Genomic DNA, 17741 nt, shown 5'->3' with positions numbered 1-17741 from the left:
TTGCTTCCAAAAGACTGTTATGCTTACACCTGCTTTTTGTCCACATACCTGTCCCTTTTACTTTTCAGCCTTTATGTACTTTCTGACTCTCATCTGCCTTCCTGCTTTTGCTCTTCATGTCCTGGTAACACATGTCCTTTCAGACCACTGGTGCTTCAGACCCACTGTGTTTATACAGGTATGTATGTGTGCATATATATATGGGTATATATACACACACATATATATATATATTTATGTGTAAATGAATATTCAGTTACATACTTGAATATTTATATATAAATATTTAAAATGTTATATTAAAAATATATAAAAATAGACATACTTAGTGAAACAATATAATTTTTAATAAAATATTTAAAATATATAAATTTATACAAAAATTTAAATATAAAATTTGTACATAAGTATATAAATATTCAGACATATATATAAATATTCAGGTGTGTGTGTGTGTGTATATCTATATGTCTTAATTTTTTTTTTACTTATTACCCATGACAAAAATGGCAAACAAACCTTCGGGAATTGAAGTTTAGAATAACAAAATTGCATGGGTGAAAGATGACATTGATTTTTAGTGGGCATTGCAGAATGGTACTGTATTTAAGCATGTGGTCATTTGATCTTCTGAGCTTTACATGAATGTGACTTCACCACCTCCGTATATTCTGCTCCTTCCATAAAACTATTAGGAAATATACCAGGCCTAACATTTCTCTTCTCTTAGACTGTTTGCTCAAAAGCAAAGGTCCTGAGACATTTTGCCAAAATGTGAATCTAAGAGAAATTTGTCCCTAGGAAGTGAACCTAAAGCATGGCTCTTCTAACCAATAATTGAGTTGGCTGTTGCTCCTCTTACGGTTTTAATCAAATACATACGCATTTGGGTAGTTTTCTGGCGTCCTCTGATGCCAGTGTGGTATCATAGATGACCAAGATTGACAGTTCCTTCCTGTGACAGTGGTGGAGGATGTGCCTCGATAACTCTGTCCATCACCATGGTAGCAATCCTGGACCACAGGGCTTTTCTCAGGTGGTGCTGAAAATAAAATAAAAGACATCATAGTAATTGCATGAGCAGAGAAACATGGGAGAAAATTTATGTCACAAACTGGACAGTAGCCTCTGAAAATTATTACTATTCTTTTTTCTACTAGTAGCAAAAGGATGTGAAAAGACTCAATAGAGTCATAGTATTCTAGAATTTTAATAAGTTCAAAGAAACATTATTTTTAAATCAAAAGATAAAGAACAGAGCAGAATGCTGGACACTGGAAATTACATTCATGTGCAGCTCCATCCTATGAATCTCTACTGGGTGTTCATGAGAACCACAGGGCAGAAGACCAGAACGCAATGCATTCCTTGGTGTAGGCTGTAGGAGGTAACTGGTGGTCAGTCAGGAGCAGGCCTGAGACCCTTCCACATTTCCCTAGACCATTGCTCATACCAAGGCAAAAGCCTTAACCTTCTGAATATTTGGGCAGGAAATCATCCTGCATTTAGGAGTGCAGGCAAAGACTCATTGTTTCTCAAGGAGGGTTAGAGACAAACAACTTATTCCCTTGGAGGAGAGATAGGGAGTCTTCTGGTGCCCAGAATCCTGAATTGCAACAAAGCAGAATTCTCTTCCTCTTCTTCTGTAGACTCACTGCCGACGCAAGTTTCATGAGAAGAAGAGGCAAGAACACCTAGAAATCTCTAACTTCAAAGTCATGTGAACAGAGCCTGTGAAAGACTGAGGTAGGCCAGGGAGAGAGACCATTCGTTGGTTACCTCTTGCTGTGTAGCCCCAGGACAATTAAAAATAATGCAGTCTCCTTAGGTTTCTATAGGATATCATACTCAAAGGCAACATTCTTAAGAGACTGCGAACTGTGGATTGCAATGAAAAAGGTCTATTTTAAATCACCGGAAAGGCTTATTGGCTTGGAAATCTTCACATATTTGGCAGGTTGTTAGAATATCCATTTTGGCTAGGACACTGAAATGACCCACTTAATAACCAGGGGAGTGGTAAGTACAGTGCCCTGGAGGGTCTGTGTGCTTCCTAAAGACACTGTGCCCTTCCTAAAGACACTGCCTCCTCACAGCGTGCCAAAAATCACAGCTCTGGATCCCCCAGAGAGGGCGCTGAGGCTTTCTTCCACATAGCAGACCCTCAACCAACCCTCCAGTGTACCACTGAAGGCGTCTGCATCAGTAAGATTTTCCATGGTTTTTCATCCCACTGTATAGATGTCTAATCACAAACGTCTTACCTTGTTCAGAAGGAGCCTCTGTGCTTGGAACCGGGACCACTGTGGGAGTTGTGAGGACACCTGATTCTGTCACTGGACATTGTGTCAGGTTGCAGTACTCCCACCTGACACTGGGATCCATGGTGTAACACCAAGGGCGAATCTCAGCATCTGGATTTCTGCAGTAGTTCCTGGTCAGGCCACTGCAAATTTCAAAACAATACAGGTTACCGGAGATGGGAGAAGATTCAAGAGCACTTAGTGCCCTCTACGTTTTGCTGTAACAAAGTGTTAGCAAATACCTTTGAAATATTCCCATTATACATACAATAATATTGCCATAGGTACAAATGGTCTTCAACTTCAACTTATAAACAAGTGTGGACACATCACAGATTATAATTTTTATTTTAAAACCTCAAAAGTAGTATATGCTCTCTATAAAAACTGAGATAATACATGTCTGTACAAGAAAGGATCAGAATATCCTCCTTTCACCTTCTGCCAAATACTTTCCTCCAGAATAAATGACAGATTTCAAAGTATATATATATATCTTAGATTTTTTTAATGCACATACAAAGGTATCTCTGTCTGTCTAGCTCTTTGTATCTCTCTCTATAGGACTATATAGTAATAGGTAAGTTGGAACTCAAATACATTTCCCCAAGGAAGAAAGGACATCCAAGATTATATAATTCCCATGCTAGCCCCCTTACTCTATTTACTCATAGTGTAGCATAAATGCTCTACATTTGCAATATAAAATAATCATGAAAATAGTATTACTATAAATACTGTATCTGGTAGAGCAAGGAGGTTTGGCTCTACAAGACTTATAAAAGCTTCTCTGGAAAACTAGCTCCCAGGCAGGATGTTGGTTCTCTAGGATTGGTTCATGGGAAGGACCTCCTCTCCTGCTCTCAGTCCATCCTCTGCTGGCTGCAGCCACTCTGGGACTGAAGGAATGGGTGATGAGGTGAAAGAACAGCGGGACCCAAGGCATAAAAGGAGATGGCTAGGTAAACTATGGGATCTGAAGGGGCCAAGTGGCTATGGAGGAGTCAGAAAACAATGCAGTAAGAGGCACAACAGGTGAAGACCCTAGGCTGGGGGAATCTTGGAGAATGCATTCCCCCTTATGCCGCCCAAGAACGTTGCTCCAACCTCTCAGAAGCCTCTTATTATTTTTCTTCTACTTACATAGCATTCTTTCACATCTTTTATTACACAATCCTGCTGATGAAACATTCTTTTATTTGTTCTTTGTTTTTAGGATGACAGAATATGTACTTACATAACATTCATTTTCAATGATTGTTTGCTGTGCACAGCGTTTAAGTTTGCTGTTTTTTTTTCCTTCTTATCACTCTAAAGGTGTTATTCCATTGTTTCTGACTTGATCTTTATTTTTCTTCTTAGTGTGTTATTTCATTGTTTCTGACCTGATCTTTTCTTCTTCTTACCACTCTACAGGTGTTATTTTGTTGTTTCTGATATGATCTTGTTTTCCTTCTTACTACGCTAAATGTGATATTTTGTTGTTTCTGTTTTAGTCTTTTTTTCTTCTTACCACTCTAAAGCTGTTATTCTATTGTTTCTGATTTGTGTTGTTTCTGATGAGAAGGCATCAGTCATTTGTGTCACTGTTACTCTATGTAAAGGTATGCTTTTTCCCTCAGGCTTCAAATAAGATTTTACTTTCTATCTTTGATTATGGACAATTTAATTATGATGTGTCCAACTAAATCATACAGTTTTACTTTTCAAAATCCATATCTGATCCATGAGCTTCTTGACTATGTGAGTTTATCATATTTTCCGTATTTAGAAAGTCATCAGCCATCACTGCTTCAAGTATTTTTTCTGTTCCAACATCTCTTTCCCCTCCTCTGTGACTCGCTTTAAACCTATATTAAATATTTTGCTATTTTCATAAATGTCCTTGAGGCTCTGCTTATTTATCTTCTCAGGCTTTGTATGAGTGTGCTGTGGTTCGTACCACCCTAATATTTTCTAGTTAGCTTTATCATCTGTACTATCTAGTATGATTGTAAGGCCATCTAGTGATTTTCTCATTAAAGAGATGTCTCTTTTTTTAGTTCTTGACTTCCATTTGGTCCTTTTACAATTTTTCTTTCTGTTGATATTATCCATTTATGTATTTCTTGTTCATGCTTTCTTTAAATTCTTGAATACAATTATGATACATACATTTTAAATCTCCTTGCCAATTCTGTTATTTTTATCATTTTGGGGTCTATTTGTATCAACTGATTTTTCTCCTGGTTATGGATAACACTAAATGCTTTTTGTATGTTCAGCAAATTTTTTAATGTATGTAACACATTGTGGATACCATATAATTGAGAGATTTAATGTTGTTTACCTCTGAAGAGGTTATGTTTTCTTCTGATGGGAAATTAATTTACTTGGAGATTGCCTGGATCTTTTTAGACTTGGTTTCTAAGCTTTTCTAGGGTGTTTCTGGAGTAGATTTTATTTTAGGAATGCATTAATTCTACTCCTGAAGTATGGCTTTTTTGGGGTCTCTGCTGAATGCCCAAGATGTTCAATGAGGTATCTCTCCTCAGGCTGGTCAGAGCTCCAATACCTCCCAGTGCTATGTGAGCTCTGGCATCTTCATTGAGCTCACTGTTCCCCTGCAGTTATTCTTTCCCCAGTAGCTGCTCTTTATTCTCCTTTCTCTCTGGAACATCTTCTGTGCATACACAGCTTTCTATTTAGCCAGAGACTTGAGGAGACTTCTGTGTGTATTCCTGGAGCTCCTTTTCTCCACAAATACTTTCTCATTATTACCTACCCTAGAAAATCTCAGTTTTATTAGTTACCAAAACTCCAGTCTCTCTTCCCAGTTTAGCAAGACTGCTGTGGAATGCTTTGGTTAAAACTCTTTGCCCTTAAGTGTAGGAAGAGTAATTATGGGGTTGATCTTATTTGTTTCCCTTTCTAAATTATCTCAGGTTGTACTGTCTGCTGTCCAACATGTGCAAACAGTCTTTCCATATTGTTCATACTCACTTATGGCAAGAGGCCAGTTCTTGTCAGACATGCATTTTTTGTCCATGTACCTGCCCATTTTAATCACCGCAACTGTTTACTTCCTGACTTTCATCTGCATTCCTGCTTTTACTCTTCCTGACAACCCATATCCCTTCAGAAAACTGGTGCTTAGAACCCAGTGTGTTCATACAGGTTAGTACTCATACATAAATATAGGCACTAATTACTTCTTCTTTTTCTTTTTTTTTTCTAAGATTGAGTCTTGCTCTGTCACCCAGGCTGGAGTGCAGTGGCATGCTCTTGGCTCACAGCAAACTCTGAATCCCAGGCTCAAGTGATTCTCCTGCCTCAGCCTCCCAAGTAGCTGGAATTGTAGGTACCCACCACCATGACCGGCTAATTTTTGTAGTTTTGGTAGAGATGGGGTTTTGCCATGTTGGCCAGGCTGGTCTTGAACTCCTGACCTCTGGTGATCTGCCCGCCTTGGCCTCCCAAAGTGCTGGGATTACAGGCCTGAACCATTGCACCCAGCCTGAATTTGTTACTTCTGATCCATGTCAAAAATGGCAAACACAAACTTCACTTCAGGGATGAAGGATAGAATGATAGAATTGCATGGTGGAAAGACTGCACGGATCTTTAGTGGGCATTGTGGAATGATACTGTGTCCAAGCATTTGGTCATTTGATCTCCTTAGCTTTACATTAATGAGACTTCACCACCTCCATATATCCTGCTGCTTCCATCAAACTCTTATGAAATATAACAATCCTAAAATTTCTCTTCATTCAGACTCTTTGCTCAAAAGGAAGGTTCCTGAGATGTTTTGCTACAAACTCTGAGTCTATGAGAAATTGAGACCTAGGAAGTAAGTTAGTAGCATGGGTCAGCTAAGAGAAATTTTAGTTGCCTATTGTTCCTTTTATGGCTAACATGATAGACATACGCATTTGGATAGTATAATGGGATCCTCCGATGCCAATGTGGTGTCATAGACAACCAAGACTGACATGTTCTTCCCGTGATAGTGGTGGAGAATGTGCCTCGATAACTCTGTCCATCACCTTGGTAGCAGTCCTGGACCCCAGGGCTGTTTTCAGTTGGTGCTGAAATTAAAAGAGAAAATCAATCTCAGCATTGCCTAGAAAAGAGAAACGTGAAAAAAAATTATGACACACAAAGTGGAATAATCTGAGGATTAACAATTTACACTCTTCTATATTAGTATGCAAATTGAAATGTAGAATAAAGAATACAAATAGACTCATAGGATTCTATAAATTTAATAAGTAGTCGTAAATATTTCAATTCAACCCTGGAAAACTAAAAAGAAACAAACAAAAAACAGATCAGAGTGCCTACACTTCAAATTTACACTCATGTGATGGTCTTTTGCTTACACCTCTTCTGGGTGTTCGTGAGAACAAGGCAGGAAATCAGGGTGCCATGCATCAGGCTGTGCAGGCTGTAGGTGGTGATTGACTGTCAGTGGGGGGTATACATGAAACCCTTGCACATTTTCCTAGACCACTGCTCCTCCAAAGCAAAAGCCTTCAGATTCTGGGGTATGGAGCAGAAAAAGATCTTGCATCTAGGACTTGCAGGTAAAGACACAATGCCTCTCAGGGAGGAGGAGTACAGGCCAAAATTTTATAGCCTAGGAGGGGAGACAGGGAATCTTGGGCCCAGGATCCCTCATGACAACAAAGCTGACATCCACTACTCTTCTTATCAAAAAACAATGGAGATACATGTTCCATGAGAAGGAGGGATGAGAACACTGAGAAATCCCTTCCCTCAAATCCTAGGTGTGCACAGCCTGCCCAAGATGAAGGTAGGCTTGGGAGATAAAGAATTCTGTGGCTACGTATTGCTTCAAAGACTTGGGACAATATGGATCTAATGAAGTCATGTTAAGTTTCTCAAGAACAACAGCCTCAAAAGCGGCATTCCTCCAAAATGGTAAAGCTGAAGACTGCAATAAACACTGCCTACTTGAAGAAAGGGCTGGACAGGCTTAGGAGCTTGGTAAATCATCACAAATTTGGCAGGATGTTAGAATATCCATCTTGGCTAGGACACTAATATGATTTGTTTGATAATAGGGGAGTTGTAAGTCCAGTGCCCTAGAGGGTCTATGCCCCTTTTAAAGACATCATCCCTCACATGGCACTCAACATCACAGCTCTGGTTCCCCCAGAGGAGGCACTGAAGTTTCCTACCCATTGGCTGCCCATGACTTCACCTTTGAGTTCCTGTGCAGCATAGAAGGCTTCTGCATCACAAAGATTTTGCAACTCTTTTTATCCCAATGTCCGAAGGTATGGTTGTCTGACCTCAGACTTCTTACCTTCTTCAGAAGGAACCTCTCTGCTTGGAACTGGGACCACCATGGGAGTTGCAAGGACACTTGATTCCATCACCACACATTGTGTCAGGTTGCAGTACTCCCATCTGACTCTGGGATCCATGGTATAACACCAAGGGCGAATCTCAGCATCTGGATTCCTGCAGTAGTTCTTGGTCAGGCCACTGCAAATTCCAAAACAATACAGGTCACCAGAGATTAGAGAAGAAACAACACTACCTGGCACCCTTTATGTTTTGTTGTAACAAAGTGTTAAGCGAATTTGAAATATTCTCACTAAAAGTCCCAAAACAAATGGTCCTCAACTTCTAAACAACTGTGAACATTTCAAAGACAGATTATTATTCTTATTGTAACACATTCAAAGTAATCTATGCTTTATAAGAAAACTGAGAGAAAACATCAATGTGTACAAGAAAGGATCAGAATATACTCCTTCCACCTTCTGCCAAATACATTCCTCTGGATTAACCAAGAGGGATTTTGAAGTGTGTCTTGTAGATTGTTTTATGCACATACAAACGTTTCTCTGTCAAGCTCTCTGTATATCTCTCTAGAAAACTGCATGATCTATTCAGTGTTTGATTTGCTGATTTGTTGTTTACCTAAGGAATCCATCTACATGATTTACATTCATGAATTTATTTACATACAGTTGATCTCAATATCTACTTCTCAGCTTTCAGACCTAGAGGATGCTAAGCAATGGCGCCTCTCCCCTGTTACTCCTGATGGTGATGGATATGCTCCCTCCTTGGTCTGTCATCTGTTTAGCCAGACTTTGGTCAATCATATGGATCTTTTCAAAGAACCTAACTTTCTGTTTCATGGATTTACTCCTTTGTTGGTCTATTTTCTTGTCCACTGAATGTCATTGGTTTGGACTATTTCCTTCCATCCACTTCCCTTGTGTCTTATTTGCTTTTCCTTGCCTAGATATGCAAGCTGGGTCTTATTTAGCTGTGGTCTTAGATCAACAGCTGTCAAAGCTTTTGTTCATAGGAACCCCGCTTTTTTCTTCTTAGCTTTGAATTGCGGCAATTTAACTATGATGTATCGCAGTAAATCATAGAGTTTTGCTCTTTAAAATTCTATACCTGAGTCATTTAGCTTCTTGACTATGAGTTTCTTGTTTTCTGGATATTTGGCATGTTGTGAGCTATCATCACTTCAAGTATAATTTCTGTCACAATATATTTTTCTTCTCCTTCTGTGACTTGCCTAAAACATATATTAAATGTGTGGATTTTTCCTAGATGCCCTTGAGGCTCTGTTGATTAATGGGTTCAGTCTTTGTGTGTGTGTGTGTGTGCGTGTGTGTGTGTGTTTGTGTGCCTGTCTGTTGGTCTGCCTGTCTGTCCTGTGGTCTGTGTAGCTCCTATTGAATTATTTTCTAGGTCACCTTTCCTACCGTAATATCTAAAGTGACGATAAGGTCATCCAGTGAGTTCTTCATTAGACGTGTACCTTTTCTCAGTTCTTTAATTTTCATTTGGCTTTTCAATTCTTTTCTTTTCTCCTGCTATTCTGCTTTTGTTTCTCTCATAGTCAGCTTTTGCTGACATTTTCCTGAAACACAGTTCTCAGAGGTGCATTTTAAGTGTTCTCACCAATGTCATCAATTCTATCATTTCTGGGCTTGTTTGTGGTGAGTGATTTTTCTCCCAGTTATGTATCACAGTGAAAGCTTCTTGTGTTTCTATTAAATTTTTAAATAGAAGTCATGCAATGGGAATGCCATATAACTGAGCAACTTGTATTTGTCCCTTGCCTCTAAGCAGGGGTTGAGTTTTTGTCTTGTGGAATGCAGTTAATTTACTTGGAGATCATTTGGATCCTTTTAGACTGGCTTGGAAGAAGGGTTGCTGGAGTGTTTCTGGAGTCACCTTGATTCTAGGAATAAGATGATCCCAATCCCAAAGTACAGCTTTCTTTGGTCTCTACTGAAAGCCCAAAATGTAGTGAGGTGTTTCTCCTCTGAATGGTCAGAATTCAAACATCCCCCAGTGCTATGTGAGCTCTGTCATCTCCATTGAGCTCACTGCTCCCCTGCAGTTGTTCTTTCCCAAGTAGCTTTTCTTTATTGTTCTTTCTTTGTGGAAACTCTCCCTGTGCATACTCAGCTTTGTGTTTAGCCAAAGACTTGAGGAGACTTCTGTGTGTATTCCCAGAGCCCCTTTCCACCACAAACCCCTTCTCATTCTTAGCCAGCCTAGAACATATCAGCTGCCTGAGGCATCGCAGACTCCAGTCTCTCTCCTCAGTTAAGCAAGACTACTGTGGTCAGCTGGGCTCCATCCACTTGTCCTGCAATCCAACACTGTGTCCAGGAAGGAAGACAAGTGAATGATGGGGTTGATCTCCTTTGATTCCCTTTCTTAGTTCTCTCAAGCCTACCATATCTGTTGTCCAACCTGTGAAAACAGTTTTCTCATGTATTTGATAGTCCTTCATGGAGGAAAGGCTGGCATAGCCAGACCTGGGTTTCTGTCCATCTTCCTGAATGTGTAACTCTTCAGCACCTCTACACTTCCTGACTCTTAGCTGCCATCCTACTTTTGCTCCTCATGTGCTGGCAACACATAGATTTTCAGACACCTTGTTCTCACAACCCAGTGTGTTTGTACAGGTTAGAGGAGAAAGTGATTGGAAGATCTCAATGTCAATATAGATATCCTTCACTTGTTACCCAAGACAAACATGGCAAACACAACCTCCACTCCAGGGCTTGGAGATTAGAATGACAGAATTCCGTGGTTGAACTATTGCACTGGTCTTTAGTGGGGATTGTAGAATGGTGCTATTTCTAAGCACATGGTCATATGCTCTTCTGAGCTTTCTATTCATGAGACCTCACCACCTCCAAGTATCCTTCTGCTTCTGTCAACTATGAGAAAAAACAGCTGGCCTGACATTTCTCTCCTCTCAGACCCTGTGCCCAAAGCAAGAAGCCTGAGACATTCTGTCCAACATTCTGGGTCTGAGAGAAATTTGGTCATAAGATGTTAGCTGGAAGTATGTCTCTTCCAGGAGGAATTTAAGTGGGCGGCTGTTTCTCTTGGGAGAAAACTCAAAGACGTACCCATTTGGGTAGTATTCTATGGTCCTCTGATGCCAGTGTGGTGTCATAGAGGACCAAGACTGACATGTCCTTCCTGTGACAGTGGTGGAGAATGAACCTCGATAACTCTGTCCATCACCATGGTAGCAGTCCTGGACCCCGGGGCTTTGCTCCATTGGTGCTGAAATTCAAAGAGGAGAAATCAAGTTGAATAATTTCCAGGACACAGAAGCATGAGAAAAAAATCTATAACAGAAACAGGACAGTCATCTCTGAAAATGACGACCATGCTCTGTTCTATATTAGGAGGTGGATGAATGTGCCAATAACAAAACTCAAAGATCCATAGCATTCTGGAACTTCAATGAGTTTTTAGAAAGATTTTCTTTAAAACCTGGGCACCAAAGGACAGATCAGAGTGCCTGTCAGTCAAAATTGTACTCACGTGCATGTTCTTTGGCAAAGATCTGTTTGGGGTATTCCTGAGAACAAGGCAGGAGACCAGAGTGCCATGCATCCAGCTGTGCAGGCTGTAGGTGGTGATCATCAGTGGGGGTAGACATGAAACTGTCACACATTTCCCCAGACCACTGATCCTCCAAAGCCAAAGCCTTCAGCTGCTGGAAGATGGGGCAGGAAGCAGTCCTGCATCTAGGACTTGTAGGCAAAGACACATTGTCTCTCAGAGAGGGGTACTGGCCAAAATTTTATTCCCTTGGAGGGAAGGCAGGAAATCTTGGGCCCAGATCCTGCATTGCAACGAAGTAGACATCCACTACTCTTCTTCACAAAAAGCAACACAGATACGTGTTCCATGAGAAGGAGGGGCAAGAACACTAAGAGATCCCTTCCATCAAAGCCTAGATGTGCAGCACTTGCCTAAGATGAAGGTAGACAGGGAGATGGAGCATTTGCTGGCTATGTGCTGCTACCTAGACCCAGGAGGATATGGAACTAAGTATATTCATATTAGGTTTCTCAAGGTTGACAGACTCAAAAACCATATTCCTCTGAAACTGCAAAGCTGAAGTTTGCAATAAATACTGCCTACTTGAAGAAATACCAGAAAAGGCTCACGATGAGCTTGGTAAATCATCACAAATTTGGCAGGATGTTAGCATATCCATTTTCACTAGGACACTGAAATGATCTGTTGAATAACCAGGGTAGTGGTAAGTTCAGTGCCCTAGAAGGTCTGCACACTTCCTAAAGACACCACCCTGTCACGGGGTGCCAAAAATCACAGCTCTGGTTCCCCCAGAGAAGGCACTGAGGCTTCCTTCCCACTGGCTGACCCTGAGTCCACATTCGAATTCTCGTGCAGCATGGAAGGCTTCTGTATCACTAAGATTTTGCAACTCTTTTCATCCCAATGTCCAAGGGTATGGTTGTCTGACCAGAGACTTATTACCTTGTTCAGAAACAGCCATGGACGTTGCGAGGACACTTGATTCTGTCACTGGACATTGTGTCAGGTTGCAGTACTCCCACCTGACACTGGGATCCATGGTATAACACCAAGGGCGAATCTCAGCATCTGGATTCCTGCAGTAGTTCCTGGTCAGGCCACTGCAAATTATAAAACAATACAGGTCACCAGAGATGGGGGAAGATACAAGGGCACCAGGCACCCTTTACATCTTGTTGCAACAAAGTGTTAAAAAGCAACTCTGAAATATTCTTCCTAAAGGTCCCATAACAATCACAAATGGTCCTCAACTTCTAAACAACTGTGAACATTTCAAAGACAGATCATTATTCTTATTGTAACACATCCAAAGTCATCTATACTCCATTAGAAAACCGAGAGACGTACTCAAAGACGTACCCATTGATCAATGTGCATCAGTGTGTACAAGAAAGGATCAGAATACCCTCCTTCCACCTTCTGCAAAACACATTCCTTTGGATTAGCTGAGAGATTTTGAAGTGTGCCTTGTAGATTGTTGTATGCACATGCAAATATTTCTCTGTCTGGCTATGTGAATGTCTTTCTGTAGGAGTACACAATCTATTCAGTGTCTGGTTTGCTGATTTGCTGTTTACCTAAGGAATTCATCCACATGATCTACATTCATGAATTTATTCTCATATAGTTTTTCTCAATATCTTCTTGTCAGCTTTCAGACCTGGAGTATGGTATAGCAATGGCTCCTCTCCCCTGTTACTCCTGATGGTGATGGTTGTGCTCCCTCTTTGGTCTGTCGTCTGTTTAGCCAGACTGTGGTCAATCATAGGTTCTTTTCAAAGAACCAACTTTCTGTTTCATGGATTTACTCCCTTGTTGGTCTGTTTTCTTGTTCACTGAATGTCATTGGTTTGGATTATTTCCTTCCATCCTCTTTCCTTGGGTCTTATTTGCTTTTCCTTGCCTAGATATTTAAGTTGTGGTCTTAGATCAACTGTCAATATGTTTGTTCACAGGAACCCCCTTTTCTTTTCTTCTTAGCTTTGAAATCAGACAATTTAACTATGATGTACCCCAGTAAATCAGAGTTTTGCTCTTTAAAAATCTATACCTGAGTCATTGAGCTTCATGACTCTGTGAGTTTCTCGTTTTCTGTATGTTTGGAAATTTGTCAGCCATCACGGATTCAAGTATAATTTCTGTCACAACATCTTTTTCCTCTCCTTCTGTGACTAGTCTAACAAATATATTAAATGTGTGGATGTTTTCGTAGATGTCCTTCAGGCTCCGTTGATTAATTGGTTCAGTCATTGTGTGTATGTGTATTTGTGTCTGTCTTCTGGTTTGTCTAGCTTTACTTGAATAATTTTATCGTTCACTTTTCCTACCATAATGTCTAAAGTGATGATAAGGCCATCCAGTGAATTCCTAATTACAGTATACCTTTTCTCAGTTTTTAAACTTCCATTTGGCTCTTCAATTCTTTTTTTTTCTGATATTATGCATTTGTTTCTCTCATGGTCAGCTTTTGCTGACATTTTCCTGAAATACAGTTCTCAGAGGTATATTTTAAATATTCTTGCCAATGCCATATTTCCTAATATTTCTGGGTCTATTTGTGTTGAGTGATTTTTCTCCCAGTTATGGATCACAGTGAAAACTTCTTTTGTGTCTAGTAAATTTTTAAATGGATGTTGCACACTGGGGATGTCATATAACTGAGCAACTTGTATTCGTTCCTAATACAATAGGGTTGTTGTATTACCTCTAAGGAGGGTTGAGTTTACTTTCTTCTGGAAAGCGGTTAATTTACTTAGAAATAATTTGGATCCTTTTAGACTGGCTTGGAAGAAGAGTTGCTGGAGTGTTTCTGGAGTCACCTTGTTTCTAGGAATCTGAAGATCTTACTCCCAAAATATGGCTTTATTTGACTTCTACTGAATGCCCAAGATGTTCATTGAAGTGTCTCTCCTCTGAGTGGTCAGAACTCAAATATCTTCCAGTGCTATGTGAGCTCTGGCATCTCCATTGAGCTCACTGTTCCCTTGCAGTTTTTCTTTCCCTATTAGCTTTTCTTTATTGTTCTGTCTTTGTGAAAACTCTCCCTGTGCATACACAGCTTTGTATTTAGTCAAAGCCTTGAGAAGACTTCTGTGCGTATTCTTGGAACTCCTTTCCTCCACAAATCCCTTCTCATTCTTAGCCAGCCTAGAATGTGTCAGATGCCTGAGGCATCACAAACTCCAGACTCTCTCCTCAATTAAGCAAGACTGCTGTGGTCAGCTGGGCTCCATCTACTTGCCCTTCAAGGGTCTCCAGGAAGGATACCAGGGACATGGTATGGTTGATCTCCTTTGATTCCCTTTCTCAATTCTCTCAGGCCTATCATGTCTGTTGTCCAACCTATGAAAACACTTTTCCCATGTATTTGTTAATCCTTCATGGCAGAAATGTTGACATGGTCAGAACTGGGTTTCTGTCCATCTTCCTGCATGTGTAACTCTTCAGAATCTTTATACTTCCTGACTCTTAGCTGCCTTCCTACATTTGCTCCTCATGTGCTGGCAACACATAGCTCTTCAGATACCTTGTTCTCAGAACCCAGTGTGTTTGTACAGGTTAGAAGAGAAAGTGATAGGAAGATCTGGATGTTGACATAGATATCCTTTACTTGTTGCCCAAGATGAACATGGCTAACATAACCTTCACTTCAGGGCTTGGAGATTAGAATGACAGAAATCCCTGGTTAAACTATAGAATTGATCTTTAGTGGGCATTGTGGAATGGTGCTATTTCTAAGCATGTGACCATATGTTCTCCTGAGCTTTCTATTCATGAGACTTCACCACCTTCAAATATCTTCCTGCCTCAGTCAACTATGAGAAAAGAGAGCTAGCCTGACCTTTCTCTCCTTTCAGACACTGTGCCTGAAGAAAGAAGCCTGAGACATTCTACCCAATATTCCAGATCTGAGATAAATTTGTCTTAAGAAGTTAGTTGGAAGCATGGCCCTTCCAAGAGAAATGTAAGGGGGCTGCTGTCTCTCTTTGAAGAAAACTCAAGGACGTACCCATTTGGATAATATTCTGTTGTCCTCTGATGCCAGTGTGGTGTCATAGAGGACCAAGACTGACATGTCCTTCCTGTGACAGTGGTGGAGAATGAGCCTCGATAACTCTGTCCGTCACCATGGTAGCAGTCCTGGACCTCGGGACTTTGCTCCGTTGGTGCTGAAATTCAAAGAGGAGAAATCAAGCTGAGTAATTTCTAGAACACAGAAGCAAGAGAAGAAATCTGTGACTGACACAGGACCATTGTCTCTGAGAAAGACTACCATGCTCTGTTCTGTACTAGCAGGTAGATGGACATACCAATAAAACCCAAAGATTCATAGCATTGTAGAACTTTAATGAGCTCTTAGAAAGATTTCCTTTAAAACATGGGCACCAAAGGAAGATCAGAGTGCCTATCAGTCAAAACTGCACTCATATGCCTACTCTTTAGCATAGACATCTTCTGGGTGTTCTGAGAATAAGGCAGGAGACCAGACTGCTATGCATCAGGCTGTGCAGGCTGTAGGTGGTGATTGACTGTCAGTGGGGGCAAATATGAAACCGTCACACATTTCCCTAGACTGCTAATGCTCCAGAGCCAAAGCCTTCAGCTTCTTGAAGATGGGGCAGGAAGCGGTCCTGCATCTAGGACTTGTAGGCGAAGACACATTGTCTCTCAGAGAGGGGTACTGGCCAAAATTTTATTCACTTGGAGGGAGGGGGTATCTTTGGCCCAGGATTCTGCATTGCAACAAAGTAGACATCCGCTACTCTTCTTCTCAAAGACCAACACAGATATATGTTCCATGAGAAGGAGGGGTAAGAACACTGAGCGATCCCTCCCATCAAAGCCTAGTTGTGTAGGACCTGCCTAAGATGGAGGTAGGCCAGAACGATGGAGCATTTGTTGGCTATGTACTTCTACCCGGACCTAGAAGTATATGGAACTAAGAAAAGTCTTATTAGGTTCCTCAAGGATGACAGACTCAAAAACCACATTCCTCTGAAACTGCAAAGCCAAAGATGCAATGAACACTGCCTACTTGAAGAAATATCAGGAAAGGTTTATCATGAGCTTGGTAAATCTTCACAAATTTGGCAAAGTGTTAGAATATCCTTTTGGCTAGGACACTAAAATGATCTGATGAATAACCAGGGGAGTGGTAAGTCTGGTGCCCTAGAGGGCCTGCACCCTTCCTAAAGACACCACCCTCTCACAGGATATTAAACATCACAGCTCTGGTTCTCCCAGAGAAGGCGCTGAGTGTTCCTTCCCAGTGGCTGACCCTGAGTCCACATTCTACTTGGAATTGTGTGAGCATAGAAGGCTTCTATATCACTAAGATTTTGCAATTCTTTTCATCCCAACGTCCTAGGGTGTGGTTGTCTGGCCACAGACTTCCTACCTTCTTCAGAAGAAGCCTGTGTGCTTGGATCTGGGACCACTGTGAGAGTTTCAAGGACACTTGATTCTGTCACCAGACATTGTGTCAGGTTGCAGTACTCCCACCTGACACTGGGATCCATGGTATAACACCAAGGGCGAATCTCAGCATCTGGATTCCTGCAGTAGTTCCTGGTCAGGCCACTGCAAATTACAAAACAATACAGGTCATCAGAGATGGGAGAAGATACAGAGGCATCCAGTACTCTCTAAGTTTTGCTATAACAAAGTGTAAAAAAGCAACTTTGAAATATTTTCACTAAAGGTCCCATAATATGCACAAACGGTCCTCAACTTCTAAACAACTGTGAACATCTCAAAGACAAATTACCATTCATATTGTAACACATCCAAAGTCATCTATGCTCCATAAGAAAACTGAGAGTAAACATCAATGTGTACAAGAGAGGATCAGAATACCCTCCTTCCACCTTCTATGAAATACGTTCCTCCAGATTAACTGAGATTGATTTTGAAGTGTGTCTTGTAGATTGTTTTATGCACGTACAAATATTTCTCTGTCAGCCTCTCTGTATGTCTCTATAGGACTACACAATCTATTCAGCATCTGGTTTGCTGATTTGTTGTCTTCCTCAGGAATTGGTCCACATGATTAACGTTCCTGAATTTATTCACCTACAGTTGTTCTCAAAATCTTCTTTTCAGCTATCAGACCTGGAAGATGCTATACCAGTGGCGCCTCTCCCCTGTTACTCCAGATGGTAATGGTTGTGCTCCCTCATTGGTCTGTCATTTGTTTAGCCAGACTGTGGTCAATCATATGGATCTTTTCAAAGTATCAACTTTCTGTTTCATGGGTTTACTCCCTTGTTGGTCTCTTTTCTTGTTCACTGAATGTCATTGGTTTGGACTACTTCTCTCCATCAGCTTTCCTTGGCTCTTATTTGCTTTTTTCTTTCTCTTTTTTTTTTTTTTTTTTTTTTTTTTTTTTTTTTTTTTTTTTTTTTTTGGTCTAGATATTTAAGCTGTGGTCTTAGATCAACACCTGCCAAAGTCTTTGTTCATAGGGGATTCCAGAGAGCTTTTCTTTTTCAAAACACAAGATGAATATTGTATGAGAAACCAACACTGAGAATTTTTTAACACACAAAGTCAACAACTGCCCATTTTCTTAGCCAT

The 17741-nt window shown here is 40.7% G+C and overlaps 1 protein-coding gene across 1 annotated transcript in view; it reads right to left on the bottom strand.

The window, feature by feature from the left end:
* Positions 1-16684, bottom strand: part of LOC112622661 (apolipoprotein(a)-like) — a 69384-nt gene extending 52700 nt beyond the window's left edge. Inside the window, exons 1-3 of the mRNA XM_025382375.1 lie at positions 16564-16684; positions 15175-15334; positions 2265-2446 (exon numbers count right to left, since the gene is read on the bottom strand). Coding sequence (XP_025238160.1) covers positions 2265-2446; positions 15175-15334; positions 16564-16684 — 463 coding nt within the window. The remainder of the gene's footprint in view (positions 1-2264; positions 2447-15174; positions 15335-16563) is intronic.
* Positions 16685-17741: the final 1057 nt, after the last annotated feature.

This window comes from Theropithecus gelada, chromosome 4 (genome assembly GCF_003255815.1).
Source record: "Theropithecus gelada isolate Dixy chromosome 4, Tgel_1.0, whole genome shotgun sequence".
NCBI lineage: Eukaryota > Metazoa > Chordata > Mammalia > Primates > Cercopithecidae > Theropithecus > Theropithecus gelada.
The sequence above is the reverse complement of the archived record's forward strand: the minus strand, read 5'-3'. Positions and strand labels throughout refer to the sequence as shown.